At 43.6% G+C, this 16,970-nt stretch overlaps 2 protein-coding genes across 4 annotated transcripts in view; both read right to left on the bottom strand.

The window, feature by feature from the left end:
* Window positions 1-11,835, bottom strand: part of src (v-src avian sarcoma (Schmidt-Ruppin A-2) viral oncogene homolog) — a 32,103-nt gene extending 20,268 nt beyond the window's left edge. The window contains 1 exon segment of the mRNA XM_036532829.1: window positions 11,270-11,835. The gene's annotated coding sequence lies outside the window, so the exon portion shown is untranslated.
* A 2,411-nt stretch (window positions 11,836-14,246) lies between these two features.
* Window positions 14,247-16,349, bottom strand: manbal (mannosidase beta like). 3 transcript variants are annotated; one of them, XM_036533916.1, is made up of 3 exons: window positions 16,270-16,349; window positions 15,553-15,743; window positions 14,247-15,231 (listed from the first exon to the last, which is right to left on the bottom strand). In XM_036533916.1, the coding sequence occupies exons 2-3, from the start codon at window positions 15,703-15,705 to the stop codon at window positions 15,124-15,126; spliced, it is 261 nt and encodes an 86-aa protein (XP_036389809.1). In that variant the 5' UTR covers window positions 15,706-15,743; window positions 16,270-16,349; the 3' UTR covers window positions 14,247-15,123. The 3 variants fall into 3 exon arrangements, with proteins under 3 accessions (XP_036389809.1, XP_036389808.1, XP_036389810.1); XM_036533915.1 differs by having other exon boundaries at window positions 15,553-15,740; XM_036533917.1 differs by having other exon boundaries at window positions 15,553-15,723; window positions 16,270-16,346.
* Window positions 16,350-16,970: the final 621 nt, after the last annotated feature.

Genomic DNA, 16,970 nt, shown 5'->3' with positions numbered 1-16,970 from the left:
TTCACACTCCTGCCGCGCAGCAGCATGAGGACAGTGACACACAGTCACATGCAGTGGTGACAAAGGAGAGGCAGACGGCGAGGACACCTTTTTCATGTGACAGGACATTGTCCCAGAGAGGTGAGGGCGAAACCGACACACCCCAAACAACAGTGAGATGATCCTCCGGTATAAAACACCCCCGATTCCCCTCTGGACCCACAAAGAAACAGCCCTTTTCTTGAAGTGCACGCATGCGCGGCCACGGCATCTGATGTCTTAAGAAGTGGATAACCATCAAAAAGGGGGAAGCACTGAGGCTCCCAGGCACGACACGCTTCAGAAGCTCCTCGCTTCCACAGTTTAACTTCTGATGTATAATTCGGAGGGGCCGCGGTACAGAGTCCCACCGGATCTTTGTCTTCCAGGCTGAAACTGGAAGCCCTCAGCAGGGTGACATGCATAATAAATGGGAGCTGTCTACGAGTGCAAACATATTTGGGCACGGATGGACGGGCATGTTAGGGAAGCACGAGCCAACCCAGGTCAGGTGCGAACCGCAGGGAGGTGGGGGGGGGGGCGGGGGGTGGCCAGCTCACACTATTGGAATGCGGGACGGGGTGATGAGGCAAGTCCTGACACCTCCTCCACACCTACAGCAGGGAATTCGCTCGGAGCAGGTAGGGGGAACTCTCAACGCCCACCGAGGCGGGACCTAAACACCGCCAGGGGCCACAAATTCCACCATAAAACATTCTCCGAAATGCAGCACTCACTTGGACAGGAACACCTGAAACTTCAGTGCGCATGTTTTACTGTAACGCCCAGACATCTGTGCGCTGAAAGCTGTGGAAATGTTTATTTTCCATTAGTTTGGTTTGGCAAATCAGGTTAAAAACCTTGAGAGCAACCAGGGTATGTTTTTACAAGAGATCCATCATACAACATACCCAAATGTTCTCATGTTCTTTAGCCTGGCTGAGGAGAATCAAAACCCCACTTTACCATGAGAATATAATTGACAGCAGGCCCTGTTTGGGGCCAGTATGTGCTAAAACATGTTATAAGTGGTTCCATCTTCCAACGTTAATACAAATACATATTTTCTCATGAAATTTTAGGACAGCACACTCAGCCATTGTGCATTACATATGATTAAAAGCAACACTCTTAGAAATATCATGCCAAGCAGTAAAGCCTCTATAACTATATGGCAGCCTGAATGGCAGGGGCCTTAAAGGAACCTGGGAAAGACGAGAATCCCGTTTATGCTTATTGCTCCTTTTAAATGCATTCAGGATCCAGAGATTATCCGTTTAACGTCCTGGAGAGCCGCACTCCTGCAAGCTTAACAGGATAATTACCAAAGGAGGAGTCCTCAATGACTAAGACCTGGTGAGAGTAGTCATTTAGAAAAATTGCATAATTACAAACTGCAGTCTAAGAATAGAGGGTGAGGAGAGGGCTGATTTAATCTGAACACAAAGCGAGAAGCCAAAAAAGCCTGTGTTACAGGTTAAGGGTCATGACCGTCACAGCGCACCAGACATTCTCCTTCCTACATCAAATTAAAAGAACACAAGGAGTATGTCAAGCCACACGAAGAGCTTAAGTATGACGGCAAGACCACACATAGAATGCCAGGTCAGTCCCAGGTCACAATGTCTTTAAGAAGCTTAGGTAAGATATTGAACAAACACTGCAATTACTAACGTAGCAAACAATGGCCAACACAGAGCAACAAGCAGTGCTGATGTACTTGCTTTCCAGAAGGCTGGAGGGTTAATTTTGCCAGAGTTTCAATTTTGCAGGGGACGGCTGGGTATCATTTGAAAGGTGCAACTTTTAAGAACCCATTCCTCTTGTGAAAAGCTGGGAAATGAATCTCTGTGGGCTGCTGGGGATGCCCCTAAAATTCTGTCCACAACACGTGTGCCCCGCTGACAGTCCCTCACACTGACCCAGAGGCTAACCTAACTGTGGTTAGGTCAGAATGGCATGGTAACGATCAGGAGGTACGAGACCCTAACCCAGGCAGGGACAAGAGCAGGGCGGAATTACTCAGCCCAGTGCAGGGTTGAATTTAGAATCGGCTGAGAGTCAGGCGTCCGTGGTCGGCTTGTCATTTTCCACAAGAGTAACAATTTCCAGCCTTCTTTCCCCTTTCTGAACGGAGGGCAGAACTTCCTCAAAGGAGAGGGGAAGAGAGAGGGAGGAATGAGGACACGGAGACATACAAGACAGTGGAGACATAAGACAGTGGAGCAAACCTTCAAATCATCTGCTCAGAGCCCTAAAAAAGCTGAATCAGATAGGACACATAAGGAAAATGAGCACTGCCAGAGGGAAAAACCATTCACATTCGCAAAGTCATCTGCGGTACTTCTAGATTTTTATTACCATGACCTCACCAAAATCCCTGCAAAGAGGGCGATAACATTGTTCACTATGACATTTTTCAATATGACAACCATATTATTGCATTCAATATAAGATTCAGTATGCTATAACCTGCTTCACTATAACAGTGTTTATAATGAGGTACTAAATCAGTAGTTTGTATATATAAAGTACTCATAGTGTTGAAGAGCACATGGTCTCCAACCTACATATCTGGTTTTACTCTTGTGGAAACCCCCACGGTTTTTTTCTACAGTTGTTCACACAAATTTTCCATGGGTGAAAAAGGAATTTCCATGAGGTCCCATGAGCACTTGAAACAGGAAATATATGGGTTTCTGGTCGTTTGTACCATTTTATTCCAGAGGTGTGTTTTTGTGAGAAACGGGCTGGTGTTTCGGCGGCGGGGTAGGAAGCGCTTCACTCGTGAGCTGCTGCCTTAGATCAGGCAGCCCGATAGACGCATGAATAATAGAGTCATTAATTAATGCCAATGCTGTCGGGTCCTCTACCACGCCCCTCACCTTGTCACGCACTGCGATCAAACAGCGCGGGCGCTCGCCTCGCGATTTCCATAACAGCTTTCGGACAATAGCCCGTGCGAGGCGCGGTGTCCTCCACATCTTTGCGGCGCCCATTGTTCAGGGAACAGTCATTTTAATATTCAAATTGCCGCCTTCCTCGTAACGAGGGCAGTGTCCCAGGGCAGATGCTGATCTGGGGTCAGCCCAGCTTCGGCGATTGGACACATCACATTACACCAGTAACACAGGCTGCTGCACCTGGGATCTGTCTTCACGACATAATTGGATGACAGCACAACGTTCACATCAGGGGACCCCAATGGCGAATGAATATGAATATTAGAACCTGCTGTCCCCCTAACTTTAAAAATGTGAGATTGCTCTAGATCAAAGGCTACCCTTTCAGATTAAAGACCATACAATGGATTGGCTTTCCACATAAGGGTCATCCTCACTTTCTGCTCTCTATTCTTCTTCAAAGCATCACAATCTCCTTTGTCTGCCCACATCCATTTCCATAATCTCACATCTATGCTTATAACCTGAACGAGAGGGTAAGGGATAATGGGCTCTGACTGGATCTGGAGCAGCTAGAGATTGGATTAAGTTACTTCTGATCCATGCTCACATTTGCTCTTCTAAATCACAAGTAGATGTGGGTAAACAGACAGGGGGTTAGCAGTATACTGTATTGGTTGCATGCGTGGTCATACAGAGAGAGAGAGAGAGAGAGAGAGAGAGAGAGAGAGAGAGAGAGAGAGAGAGAATGTAGATTTATATAGACAGTAGATACTGTGGACTAAAAACAGGCCTCCTCTACAATGTGCTATTAAGCCTTCTGTAACATAAAAAAACAGCAGAAGGACTGAAATGAAATAGCAGCTGGAAACATACAACAGAAACACAAGCTGTGTACAAACTGAAGACTGAATCACCCGCCTGTTGTTCTTTTCGCATTGTTTCTGGTCACTTCAGCTTTGGTGCCCTGTAACCTTGGCTGCAAAGGCAGCAATGTAGACATGTTTTGCCTGTACTGCATGTCAATGACAAACCCCCTTCTGGCAAACAATATGTCCACCATTTCAAGCATGTAAATCTCAAGACTTCCCATGCTGCACCTGACACTGTGGCTCCAGACCTCGTTTTCACTACCTCTACCTGAATGAATCAGCTCTCTGCCTACGACTTCTCAGACCCCATGGTATCCATGGAGATGCAAAAATAAATAAGGGAACAGAGACCAGGTTTTCTACAGAAATTCTGCTACTGCTCGGAGGCATGCTATTTATCATTTGAATCAGTGGAATCGTTGCTTTGGTAAAACTGAGTTTCTATTCTTCCTGTTGAGACCACTCCCCCTGTCCTTCCTAGACAATGCAAGGTGGATTAAAAAAGGGATTAAAATACAATTACTGAAGTCACTTGCCACCTGGCACAACCACTGCAGTGAACAAACGTTGTGTGGATAATTCTTTCATTTCCTCTCATTCTGCTTCACAGATGTACAGGTTAGAGAAAACCCCCAGCAGCTCACTCATTTCTGAGCAACAGGGTTTGTTAACATGCGACTCTTCCATTCTGGGAAGAAGAGTTCAACTTGATGGGCACAGGATAAATGAACCAAACTTTAGTCTGGCTGGCAATCTGGAAATGTCCACAAGTGATAAGGAACCGGGAAGCTCCCAGATAAAATACAATCAGACTGTTTCATTAGGACCGTGCCAACTTAAATGCTAATATTTACCCATTAAAATATAATGAACTCAACGTCGAAGCTGAACACCATGTTTTCACGGTAGACGAATGGTCTGGGCCTATCAGCAACCATGCGTTATTATTAAAATAAATACTGATCAGACACACCCTCCTGTACCAACTCTATTTCCTATGGTGGCCTCACACCCTACACCTCGTACAAAATCCAAACAGAACCCTAAAAATAATATCACTGCAGTGTGATGATACCAGCAATACGGGTTCACAGCATTACAGGTTCAGATAAGGTCAGTGCCCCATCTTGGTTAATAAAAGGGATCTTATTACATTGTTCACAACACAGCTGTAACTGAATAAGGACGCAGAGAGACACCTTTCAAACAGCAAAAGCAAACAGGCCCTTTATGATCTGCACAAACCACGTCATAGAGCTGACTGTGTGGCCTTTAGAAAATTAAGAAAGAAAAAAAAAAAGACAGGCCTCACCATCAACAGAGAGGGGATTGAGAAACGAGACGGGGGCTCTGTTGCACTCCTTCAACCAAGGGAAGAGGCTGGCAGGAACTCCCAGCACCCCTCCCCTCCACCCCCCATCTCCCCCCAGGGACACAGCAGCCCCTCTGTTCTGCTGAATGAATCACAGCACAACCCTGACCCTCCTGGGAAAAAAAAAAAAATTATAATCAGATACTCCATTCTAATCTCTGCAGACGGGCCTGGAGATATCGTCAGGGAGGGCTGGCTGTTAAACTCCTTTGTGGTGCCTGCTTCCCTGTCCGTCGGCCGCCGTCACGTACGGCCGCGCTGTGATCTCCCTGCACGAGGTCGGAGAGGAAGCTGCCTTCCCACGCCGTGTAAAAAACGCCAAACACAACTCTTCGACATCGGCCAGCTCAATGGCAGGGAAAAAACGAAACAGGTGGCAATTCCACGTACGCGCTGTCGACCTAGAAAGTCACCGCAAACTAATTAAGGGCGAAAGTGGGCCAGTGTGACACAGAGTCGAAAGAAGGCAAAGCGACAGAAGTTTGGTGTCTGTGGCATGAAAAATTAATGAGGTCTGTGGAGGGCTGTGGCAAACATGGCCCAACACCGGCACCCCAAACCAAAGCCTGCCTCCAGCAATCTGTTTAATACAGCTGAAAATTTTACAGGAGTGTCCACAGTGGAATTGACTAACAACACAGATTTTAGGATTGGTCCATGTGTATTGAGGGATATCTACCCAACTGTCAAGCCAAACAGTAAAGACAATTAAAAGAAGCTGTGAAAACTGAATGCTTACATCAAATCCCTGCAAGAACCATCACGCTTTGATATTTACTGTGCATTGTATGGCAAAATGAAAATGCATTCAGACACATCTTACACAAGCACTTATGAGTTGGTTCAGTACACTTGATCCAGAGAGCACAGTGTATGCATGCCGTCACAAGTTTTCTTCCCGTTTAACCAACAGTTTGTCAGCTGTTGCTTGCTTTCCCTCAGCCCACATAGCAGCTGCATTCACAGTATTATAACCAATTACATCAGCACAATGTTAAACTCAATTAACCACGATCTGACCTTGGGAAGCAAGAGCACTCAGCTGAAATCATCTTCCTAACCATTTTCTGCTAATTTCCATGGTCAAATATTCCCCTGCAGCGAAAATATGCTAACTCCCATTGAAGAAAATACAACAGGCGAAATTGTATGGGCATCATATGAGTTGGTTAGCCGAGAGGCTTGATGCTAACTTAACTGTCTGTAAAGTAGCCCGTGGGACATGCCTGACTTCTGTTCCCTTACAGCATGCGTGCCTTCCCCTGGAGTTCCCACAATAGCGAATTTAAGGAAAGCGATTTTTAGAAGCTGGTTCTCAAAGACTTAGAAGCTCAGAGACAACCGGCTCATTCATGTTGCAGCCCAGTGCATTACACAGAGAGGAGAAAGAGTGAGAGAGAAAAAGCCGCAGTGTGAGCGCAAACAAAGGCCATAGTGCAGATCCTCGTTAGCAATTAACAGGAATTTCGGCCTCATGAGCAGATTTCCAGTGATCTCATTAGAAGCCTGCAAACGGTTGAAGCTTTCGCCCGGGCTGCTCCGGATTCCAAAAGGCATTAGAAACGTTCGGGGGAGCCTTTCTCTAATTAAGGGCCATGTGCCGTGAGTCAGTGGGATATGGGGAAACACAGCTATTTATTTTCGTGCCGGCTACTGCAAGCGCTATGCAACTTGACAAAGAAAACACGACTCTGCAAAGCACACACACTGTATCAGCAGAGCTGCGAACCATCCCGGCTGATGTCAAAGCTCTCAAGGATGGATGGCTTATTTGATAGCCGTTCTGGTAAACTACTGCTGTAAGGCCTCAGTGCATTTTCTCCCTGCATCAACTCCAGCACCTAATATTGTGTTGCTTCCGTCAGAAATGAAACACTCCTCATCATGACCTCTGGCTGTATTAATAAAGGGAATATTAAACTGTATAATGAGCAAGGGAAGAAATCTTGGGGTGGTGTTTGGTTTGGCATATCATGCATGTGTGAAGCAGTATTTCCCTGATCATATAGAAGGAGACACTGCCACTGTAATTCAATAATAGAAGAAAGAGGCGTAAGTTATATTTTTACTGCTTGGTTTGCACTGGAGTCCAAAATCTGTAAAAAGGTGATACATTCTATAGCTAGCAATTGCTATGCTGAACATCTACAAACCTTTGCAGGTGTAGAATATATTACTTTTATGAAAGCAAGATGGCAAGTGAGCAGAGCCAATATTAGCTATAACCCCAACAACGCCCCCCCTCCCCCAATGCCTTAGTAGATTTTACAACTTAAATATACTACAGACAACTTAAAGCAGCAATGTGTAATGTCCAAATTAGTCTGTATTTCACTGCTTCTCTGCATTCACATTACTGAATGGGGTTCGTACACAGAAGGCCTCTAAGATGAAGAAAACAAGACCAGAAGTTCCCACGCTAGGCAATGCATAGAATGCTGCAATTCTATCTTAGCGCATAAAAAAGGCTAGAGCTCTCCCGTGTCTCCACATTCTTTCTGTCAGAGAGCACTGACACAAAGGTATGCGAGCAGGTATATTGGACACTGAACGTTCTTTAGTGTTGTTTCATGTTCACATGTGTCATGATCCAAAAAAAGCAAGCGAAATTCAATGCAACATTCCATCCATGAGAATTGTTTCCTAACATTTGTCAGCCTCCCAAGACAGAAACTGCTCAAAGCACGGTCAATTCATTTTCCATCTGATGGGGACGCAAGGGTAAAAAATTCTCCTGACCGAGCGCCGTGCGTTCTCAAATCAAATCAAAACCAACCCTGCCATACCAAGGCATTTCCTGTGCTTGGAAAAGCCTGCTATCCAGATTACTTCATGCACAGCATCCTTCGAAAGGCACCCGGTGAGGAAGGCAGCAATGAGAAACCAAGTATTCAATACGAGTTAATCAATAACAATTGGGTTTGCTTTTCATCTCCCCCACTACTCCAACAGAGGCAGAAAACAGGCCCATGAAACCAGTGTAGGCTGTTGCAATCGAATGTTGCACTAAAGGCACAATGACACTCAGATGTTCCATTTAATTGATGAAGGGCTCCTTCTTGGAAGGCTGGTCTGGGCTGATGAATTTGAACAAAGGCCAGAGCCTTTCAAAACAAGGGCACGGGGGGCTGGAAGACAAAAGAATATCCTCGACAAAAGATGGCCGAGATTCACCAGACACCGGAACTTGGCTTGCCTGGAGGGAGATCGCAAGTTACCAGACAGCGCAGGGTGAGGTGGGGGGTGCGCGGGTCCACTTGCACCGGGGCAAATTACACGCTGATAAGAGAGATCCCCTTGGGAGATAGGCAGTAACCAGCTTTCACTTTCTAATTCACAGTGACAGAATATGCCATCAACACGCCACACTGTGCACCCAGAGGAGAGGGCTGGAGAGGATGCCTGAAACTGGATACAGCAACCTTGGACCTGTTTCCACGCTGCTCCCTGAGTAACACAGGTACAGGGAATGACAACAGACTAACAAAAGCTTTTCAAAGGCGAGGTCAAGAAACAACATGATGCAAACAGCTGAGGATAAACAGAGCCGTTTGCCATCAACAGTGGGTGTGCTGACTTAGCGAATATTCTCAATGTAAGCGCAATAAACTCTCAAGAAAGCAGCTGGAATTGGTGAAATTCACCCTGTTTCCTGAGTATCATCTCCCTGTTCAAACTGCCTTTCTCAAGTAGATAATTGTGGCCAATTATTATTGCCATAACAATTATTCTATGACAAAAAGTCAAAAACCTTTCTTCTTCAGTCTGTGAGCCAGAATTCAGCCTGAGGAAACAAAAAGCTGGCTCCAGGGTATCTGAAGTGACATTAGATAATCTTTTTCATTAAATAGCCTACAGTCTCTTGATGGATTCCAAATACCCCATGCTAAAATGGAGCAGGACAGATCTGCCTCTTCTTCAACATCCATGGATGGCGCCTTCTATTATTTGGTGGATATCAACTCAGTGGGAATAGACAGAAAAGTAAAAGGCATCATCTTATACCTGTATGAACAAATCAAAGTGTAAATCATCTAAATTTAAAACACTGGTGCCGACATCCATGTGCACTGCAGCCAGATGAGGGCTGAAGGAGAATTCAGCAAAATGCAAGAAAGAACTCACTTACATCTCCATGCGCAAGACTCAGTGTTTGACTCTGAGTCATTCTGAGTGGGAGCTCCATTATCTTTGGCATATGTCTCTCTCTCCATTTCTCTCTCTCTCACACACGCACGCAAACGCCGCACACACACACACACAAACACACACACGCGCACACACTCCCACACACGCACCCGAATGCAGCAGAGAGACTGTTGGAAATAGCACAGAGGAAAAAGCCAACATTATGAGCAAGTGAATGGGTTTTGCTGTGCAAACAGCAAGATGCTATTGAGACCACATGTGTCTGCTGGGTATCACACAGTCTACATACACATTAGCAACCCCTCAGCTGCCCTTTTTACATTGCTGTCTCACAATGTATGCTTGCTGGTTGTTCAGCAGCTATGGAGTTCTCATGCAAACAACTTCCATTTAAACCTGACCAGAGCAACAATGAAAACAAAGAAGTACTTTTGTTATACGATATGTGATTAGCGGTGCATTCAAGTGAGTTGTTTGAGAAAACGTTCTAACAAACATATGTTTACATTTGGCAGTGAAAACAACACTTAGTTGTGTCGTAGCACTGTTGCACTAAGCATTACAGTATTCTCACAAAGCAAAATATAGCACAAGTTAAAAAGGCAGCAACAATCCATCTAATATATAAAAAGGTGGCCAATAAGACGATTCACTCAGTATTTGTTTACTACACTTCTACCTACAGTTTCCCAACAGTTCATTCTCAAATATTTGATTTTTTCCACAAAGCACCCATCCTCTTATAGTATTATTACGGTGTTATCATTCATTGCCTTAACAAGACAATATTCTAATGTAGCTAATGGCAAATCCTTCGTTTACAACACTGTATTTAGTTATGCAGTGAAGGCTGGATGTATAATTTATTTATTTCATCACTGAAGGAAATGACAGTGCTCTACAAACATTGTTGACCTTATTAAAGAATCACGTTGGGGCATCTGGGAGGTCTTTAAACAAACGTGTGTTAGTCACTGTACACAGCTGAGGTGACGGTTGCTATTTATGTTGAAAAAATGAGAATGTAGGTTATGGGTCAACGGAACCTGAATGGTAATTGCCGGGTTTTACCAATATGGCTATGATAAGGGAGACCGGTCCAAAAATATCCGAAAATTAATTGGTACCACTTAAAACACCAGGGTTCCAGAAAGAAACAGTAACCTAATTTGCTCTCTCCACATACCCAGCTACGTAAATCGGTGTCTGCGGATCAGTCTTTTCTGGCCAGCATTTAGCTACGTCTTACTGGACTTGCCAGATGCCGGAGTAGTCTACTTCATTATCTTCTTTAAAAAGAAACTGGATTGTCCACAAACAATAGGCTTGAAAAGGATGCATCGTTTTCCCCAGAGCTAACACACTTCAGCTTGTGAGAGAGGACATTTTAACCCGAATAGAGATATGCTACAAAACAAACAATCCCCCTCCTTTAGAAATCAACAGCTCTGGCTAGGACAGCCACCCCCTTTTTAATATAGGGGGATTGATTACTTAAGTACCCCTCACATTTCACTAGCTGGCCACAAACAATATGGTTCAGAATGGGTTTTAAAGAGCACTTCTTACAACGTAGAAATTACAAAAACCAGTTTCTCTCAGTTTCTATGCGAGACAGAATAGCCACACGCAGGTTAGTGTATTTCAAAATAAAAATGAATTAATAGAATGAAATATCTTGATTACATCTGATGTTCTCTCGTAAAACGCTACATTAACTATATAAAATACCCTTGCAAAGAAAGGAGTCCAGCAGGAAAGTGATTCTACAGACGACATGCGTAGTAGCTAGCTAGCTAACAATTGCATTTGGAAGAGTAGGCTACTGAAGAATCATAATACATATCACCGTGCTTTGTCTCTAGACAATGCCGACAAACTCGCTAGCGGGATACAAATGTTACTAAACTGTTTCGGCTTCATTCAAAACGCAGACAAAATATCAAGTTACTCACCTTCTGGAGGGCCACTGTCTTGCTGTTGATTCTGCTTGAAACAAATGTGTTGTCTCACGCACTGTGAGAATGAATCAAAGGAAATCTTCAGTCAGACCGTCATCGAAAACGATTAAGTAATGATTGACTTCACCCAGCGTTCACAGAATATGGGGCAACGCTCAGACTGCTGTAAAATCCCATTCAGTGCATTGGAAGTAGCCTATAGTGAGGTCATGACGGGGATTGCCTGAGATAAGAAAGCAACAGTCACGGCGCTAGGATTGCAGCAATCAACTTTCCAAATCTAACGAATTCCACGCGGGAAGTTCAACCTGTGTTCGGGTTAATTAAAATAAAAACGAATCCGATATTTATCACGGTGTCTAACATTTAGCAGGAACATGCTGCGCTGTCGAGTGGGACATGGTGAAAATCAAGTCTTCACCAAATGAGGCAGAAAGCAAGACCATTGGGACTGACGAATATGGGTAGGTGTAGACAGAAGCGATACTACGTTTAAGCGTTACTAGTTCGAGTCGAGAATGCCCTTCTTTGCATAGCCTACGCCAGTCTGCGTACTACCATTGAAGAAATATCGAAGAGCTGAGATCCACGCCCAAATGATGGGCTTCAGAACCACCTAACGACTGACGTTTTATTTGGTGTACATACACAGCGTTTGTATTGGTTCTTAGAGTGGTGAGGCGGGGCCTGGTTGTGGGCTAGAGATTTCTACAAATACAAAAACGGCATTTGAGCAAAACTTCTAATTATTTATTTTTATTTTTCATTTCAATTCAGATGAATTATTCGGCAACAGTTTCTCTTTCATTGCCCCGATTAGCAGGTCCGGCTCTCGGGCTAACCCTTATTGTATGTTAGCCTTGTCCACTACATACATGTGATGTATTACAACCAAGTCTCTTGGTTTTGTACATTTCAATTTCCAATTGCACAGCAGCTAGCACGGTAAACAGGTTTATATATTACACACTTACACAGCTGGATGTTTGCTGAAACAATTCAGGTCAAGGACTTTGCTCAAGTGCACAGCCCCAGTGTCCTATACACATGAATTGATTCACCTTTTTAAACTCTGGCCATAAGCTCGACTCCTTAAACACTTCACTGTTGCCCCATGAAGCTGTCCCATGGGACTGGCAAGCCTGTCATGTATCTAAGTAGGTAGGTAAGACTTTTAAATTAGCTACTAAGAAAGAGTGTTTTTAATCAGTTAAGCACTGCAGCTGGGTTGCTTAAACTTAGAAATACCACTGCTTGCAAATGTTAGCAATCATGTCATGGTGAACATATGAGAGCTGGAAACCACTAGCAAGGCCTTTATCTCCCTATCTCCAGATGAAAGCGAACAGGCTGCCATTAAACAATGACCCGGACTCAAAGACCCAGAGACTGTATGTCCGTTGCCGAAGGAAAGGAGGAAGAGTCAGGAGGTCTTCATAATTGTATCACTTTGGGTTGAGCATGGTTAGCTCAGCTGGGTATTTGAGTGCTTGAGTGATATCGGATCAGCCCTGCCTTCTGTTTGTGTTTGTGTGTGGTACCGTCATCATGCACAAACATTTATTACCTTTAAAATGGTTCTCATGCTCTACACAGAACTGCAGAACTGAACAGGAAAAGCAGTCAGCTAAAAGGAAAAAAAATCATGACTTAAACCACATGGTTACATTTTAAACCCTCTCTACACAAAACATATGTAGTAAATCATTAATTACTGGGTGTTATTTCACTGAGATCTCTGGATGACCAATGGAAAAACGAGTTCTGTGGTGGTTCCAGGTTCCACAAACCGGTGTGGTTATAGCTTTGTATGGGGGTGGTAGGGAGGTTGCGTAGTGCAGCACCGCCTGTCGGAAAATTAACGGAACATTCCTTGAAAAGGTTTTGTGGTTGCTGCACAGGTGTCAGCAAGTCCCAGAGGTACTTTATGAAATTAGTTTAAGGAATAAAAAATGCAAAGACTTATGTAGCCATTAATGTGAACCGCTGTAACTACATTAATTATTAACAGCAATAACCTTTTTGTGAGGGAAGGGCATGTGTCTATATCAGGATACATTTCTCATATATACCTTAATGTAAATGTATAAAATTCCAATAAAATAAAATAAAAAAAATGCTCATCCTCTACCCAATGTACATAACGCTGCCAAATTAACATATTGCCAAATATATGAAAAAATATATATACACCTTATATATCGTATATATTCCTTTACAACGACTGAGGTCATTCAGTTAACTGGTTTCACATGTCCAAATATTATTGATGTTGCCAATGTGAGTACAGCAAGGCTTCAGAGTCCAAAAAGCTGCACAAACTCTTGTCAGACACTCTGCGAGGAAATGAGAATGCAAATGATAATGAAGAGGCAAGGGGCCAACCATTACAGCACCCCTCGCCTCATGTGTGCATTTTATTCCAGCTGAGATCAACAACTGAGATGACTCCTGTTATCTCTGCAGCCTGCAGGCTCCATCGTTTTGGCTCGGAAAACAAGGCCTGATAAAGAGAAAGGCAGCCCTTTGTGCGACGATTACCAGCACAAATGAAAGCCGGAGCCACAAGGGCACAATTGACTTGTGCTTCCTTGGTTTGTCATGCGTTTGAAAGTCTGGCACATAATAGTCTATGTTGAGAATTCACCTTTTAAGGCACAAAAATGACAAATAAACCAAAGACAATGTAGAATGGACTGTGCTTTTCCCCCCGAGATCACACCATGAGGTCAAGAACTGTACTGGTGAAAACCTATGGGGAGCCACAAAAGGGCCCAGAACACTAGATTTAATGTTGTCTTCATAATGCAAAAGCCCTGAGTTAGCATTTGAGCTTTTCAATGCTACATCAGGTTCAAAGGCAAAGTGTTTATCCCCATAGAATTTAGCAGAAGAATCCAGCGAGTTTTGAGTTTCCCCCTCAGGTTATCTGTCCTCAATGCAACAGGCACAAACTCAAAGCTTTGGATGCTGGTACTTTTATTAGCGTTATGGCTACAATCAAAACGGAATTAATGCATGAAACAAGCAAAACTGGTCTGACAGCGGAAGAGAGCACTCTCTTTCCAGTCTGAACATACTGGAATCTTTATATGGCTTCAGGTCAAGAACACTTTTTTCCATCCTGCTCTCATTCTTTACCCTTGTTCATCTGTTGCTGCATGGATGCGTTCAAGAGTCAGAACAGTTTCCCAGAGAGGGATCTCCACGGATGCACTGGGGTAGGGATCGGGAAATGATCCTTCTGATGGTATATGGGGGGAAAAAGTAAACGCTGCATCCTGGAGTTTTCTGGAATGCATTTTGGATGCAAACTGAGCACGCCTTTGAGTTAGACTTCATGAAACAAAGCTGTCCAACACCAGCTAAAATTCGCGGGTGACACTGTCAGCTAACATGGTCTGTGGTCACCACATCAGTGTGATCTGCATTTCGACAAAAACCACAGAACCACCTTGGAGGACAGCTGCACAGTAACACAGACAGCTTTAAACAACTGGCAAACCAAATTGTGAAATGTTTGCACCATATCAGAAAGTTGCAACTACTGAATGCATCCTTGATGTCACTTGTTCTGCCCCATCTATACACTCCCTCTCTGGCCCAAACAGTCCCTCATTGTGTCCATGCCTGTGCAGTTCTAAACAAATGCTTGCTGGATACTTGCAGCTATATCCATCTGATGACATTTCAGAATACAAAATTTAAAAAAAAAAATTGGAATTGCACAAAGAACAAAGTGACCATTGGCAGTCCGATTTCTGGTTCTTCAAAGTTCTTCCAGGTTTGACCAAGTCTCTGTGCCACACACCGCATCTGATGCCCATCTGCACACTCAAAAGGCCAGGTTATCTCTTCTTCTTGCTCTCCTTCTTTATCTTCTGTCGAATCTGTGGGATAGGCCCCTTGGGTTTCCTGACCTGTTCCCCTCCTCGCACGTCACTCTGCTCTGGCTCCTGAAAAAAACAAAAGGCAATGCCATTTTATGTGGAGCTGCAATGTATCTTTGGATAGTTTACTTACACAGCACAACTAAACTGAGAAAATATGTAATATAAAACATAGACTTCCAAGCTCTTCCCATGTATTTTACACAACCTCAACAGTCCTCACGTTATGCACTAATCTATCAGCACTCCATCAGCACTCCAGACAGAAATGGCTATGGCTATCTGTAACAGAAGCTGTGGTAACTTTTCATTTTTAATTCAGCCTTACCCTTTAGGTTTATGAAACGTGCAGCTGAAACACAACACAACTCGAAGTCTGCTCCATACCTGTTCGTGGTGGGTCTTCGATGATGGTATGATTACCGCAAGTATGCAAATAAGCTGGAACACCGCTCCCAAAAAGAGACCATACCGCAGGAGACTCTCGAGGAGGGTGGGTTCGGGCACCTCGGGGGGTGACAGGTCAAGATCGCCCGACATGACGCTCTTCAGACCCTCCTGTAACGTCGTTAACCCTGCTGCGGTCAAACAACTCTGTCAGGTGCAGTCACAGTCCTTAAAGGACTGCTGTTCCTCCCACTACATCAAATGCAATACCCCTGTAACACGCAGCCAACTAAATCCAAACAATTCTGATTTTATCGGAAGAAAACTGCTTTTAAAGCTTAAAGCTTTTAAATTAAAGCTGTAGCCAACAAGCTACGCAAAGTGGCTGGTAGCAGCTAATTAGCCATATAGCTAGCTAAAAACGAAGCACTTGTGACTTTTAATTTAATTATTGCAACCTAGATAGCAGTTCAAGCTGAAGTTCAGTTGAAGTTCTTGCACGACATTCTGGAGCTATAACTAAAAACAAAAATGTACGGTACGTTTTGCTATCTTCTCAGCTAACAACTAGCATGCTAGCTGGCGACTGATGTAGGTACGGAGGAACAAAGAACAAAACACGCGGCTAACTACACGTCTGATCTGATGAAAATAATGCATTATACAGAAGAATGCACTCTACAGAATGAATTTTTAACATTTAGCTAGCTACTTTACCTGAATTACTGTGCCGTCGGGTTGATGGAAGAGTAGGTGGATGTGCCTCGGAATGATCGGATGTTAAATCACGAAGAAACATCCGGTTTCCAAGCTCACTTTGGACACAGCGATAACATTGACAATAGCGCCCTCTATTGTTGGGAAATTTAACATAATGCTCTTACCTATCCATTGAGTCGTGTATATTTATGTTTTAGATGCGCTCAATATTTGACAATATCCCGAACTAAATAACAAACATGTTATCTTGGAAAGCACATACGTACATTTTGGATAATTTTCGATTAAAAAAATTCAAATGTCTTTCTTGTGACAATATTGCGTTAAATCTAGAGGATTTCCGTTTGGCCTACGGAACAGTAGGCTTAATAGTCAAGTAAAGAACCGTTAACAACCACCTAAAACTCATTGTTAAACCATTCACTTGAACACCATAAGTAACCCTTTTTTCTGGGTATTAGCTGATTTAAAAAATATATTTATTTGTTTTCTTATTGTAAGTTTCTTTGTGTATTGTCCACATTTTGTTCAATATATTATGCATGTTTCATATTATGCAAGAACATTCCCCGGTTCTTTCTGGCATTTTTTTTCAGCATGAAGATGCCGGTTTGTTTAGGAAATCTGTTGCCTTTGGATTTATGGTCGCCTTCCAAATCATTTGTCTCACAGCCCATTGTGGCAAGATTAGACATGAA

Source organism: Megalops cyprinoides, chromosome 7 (genome assembly GCF_013368585.1).
Source record: "Megalops cyprinoides isolate fMegCyp1 chromosome 7, fMegCyp1.pri, whole genome shotgun sequence".
Taxonomy (NCBI): Eukaryota; Metazoa; Chordata; class Actinopteri; order Elopiformes; family Megalopidae; genus Megalops; species Megalops cyprinoides.
Note: the sequence above shows the minus strand (reverse complement) of the source record. Positions and strands in the feature narration are given on the sequence as shown.

What these genes read in the sequence shown, in the direction of transcription:
- manbal (XM_036533916.1), bottom strand. Translation starts at nt 15,705, where the DNA reads ATGTCGGGCGATCTTGACCTGTCACCCCCCGAGGTGCCCGAACCCACC. An exon ending in CGAAGACCCACCACGAACAG is followed by an intron (nt 15,232 to 15,552) that starts GTATGGAGCAGA and finishes TGTTTTTTTCAG; the next exon opens with GAGCCAGAGCAGAGTGACGT.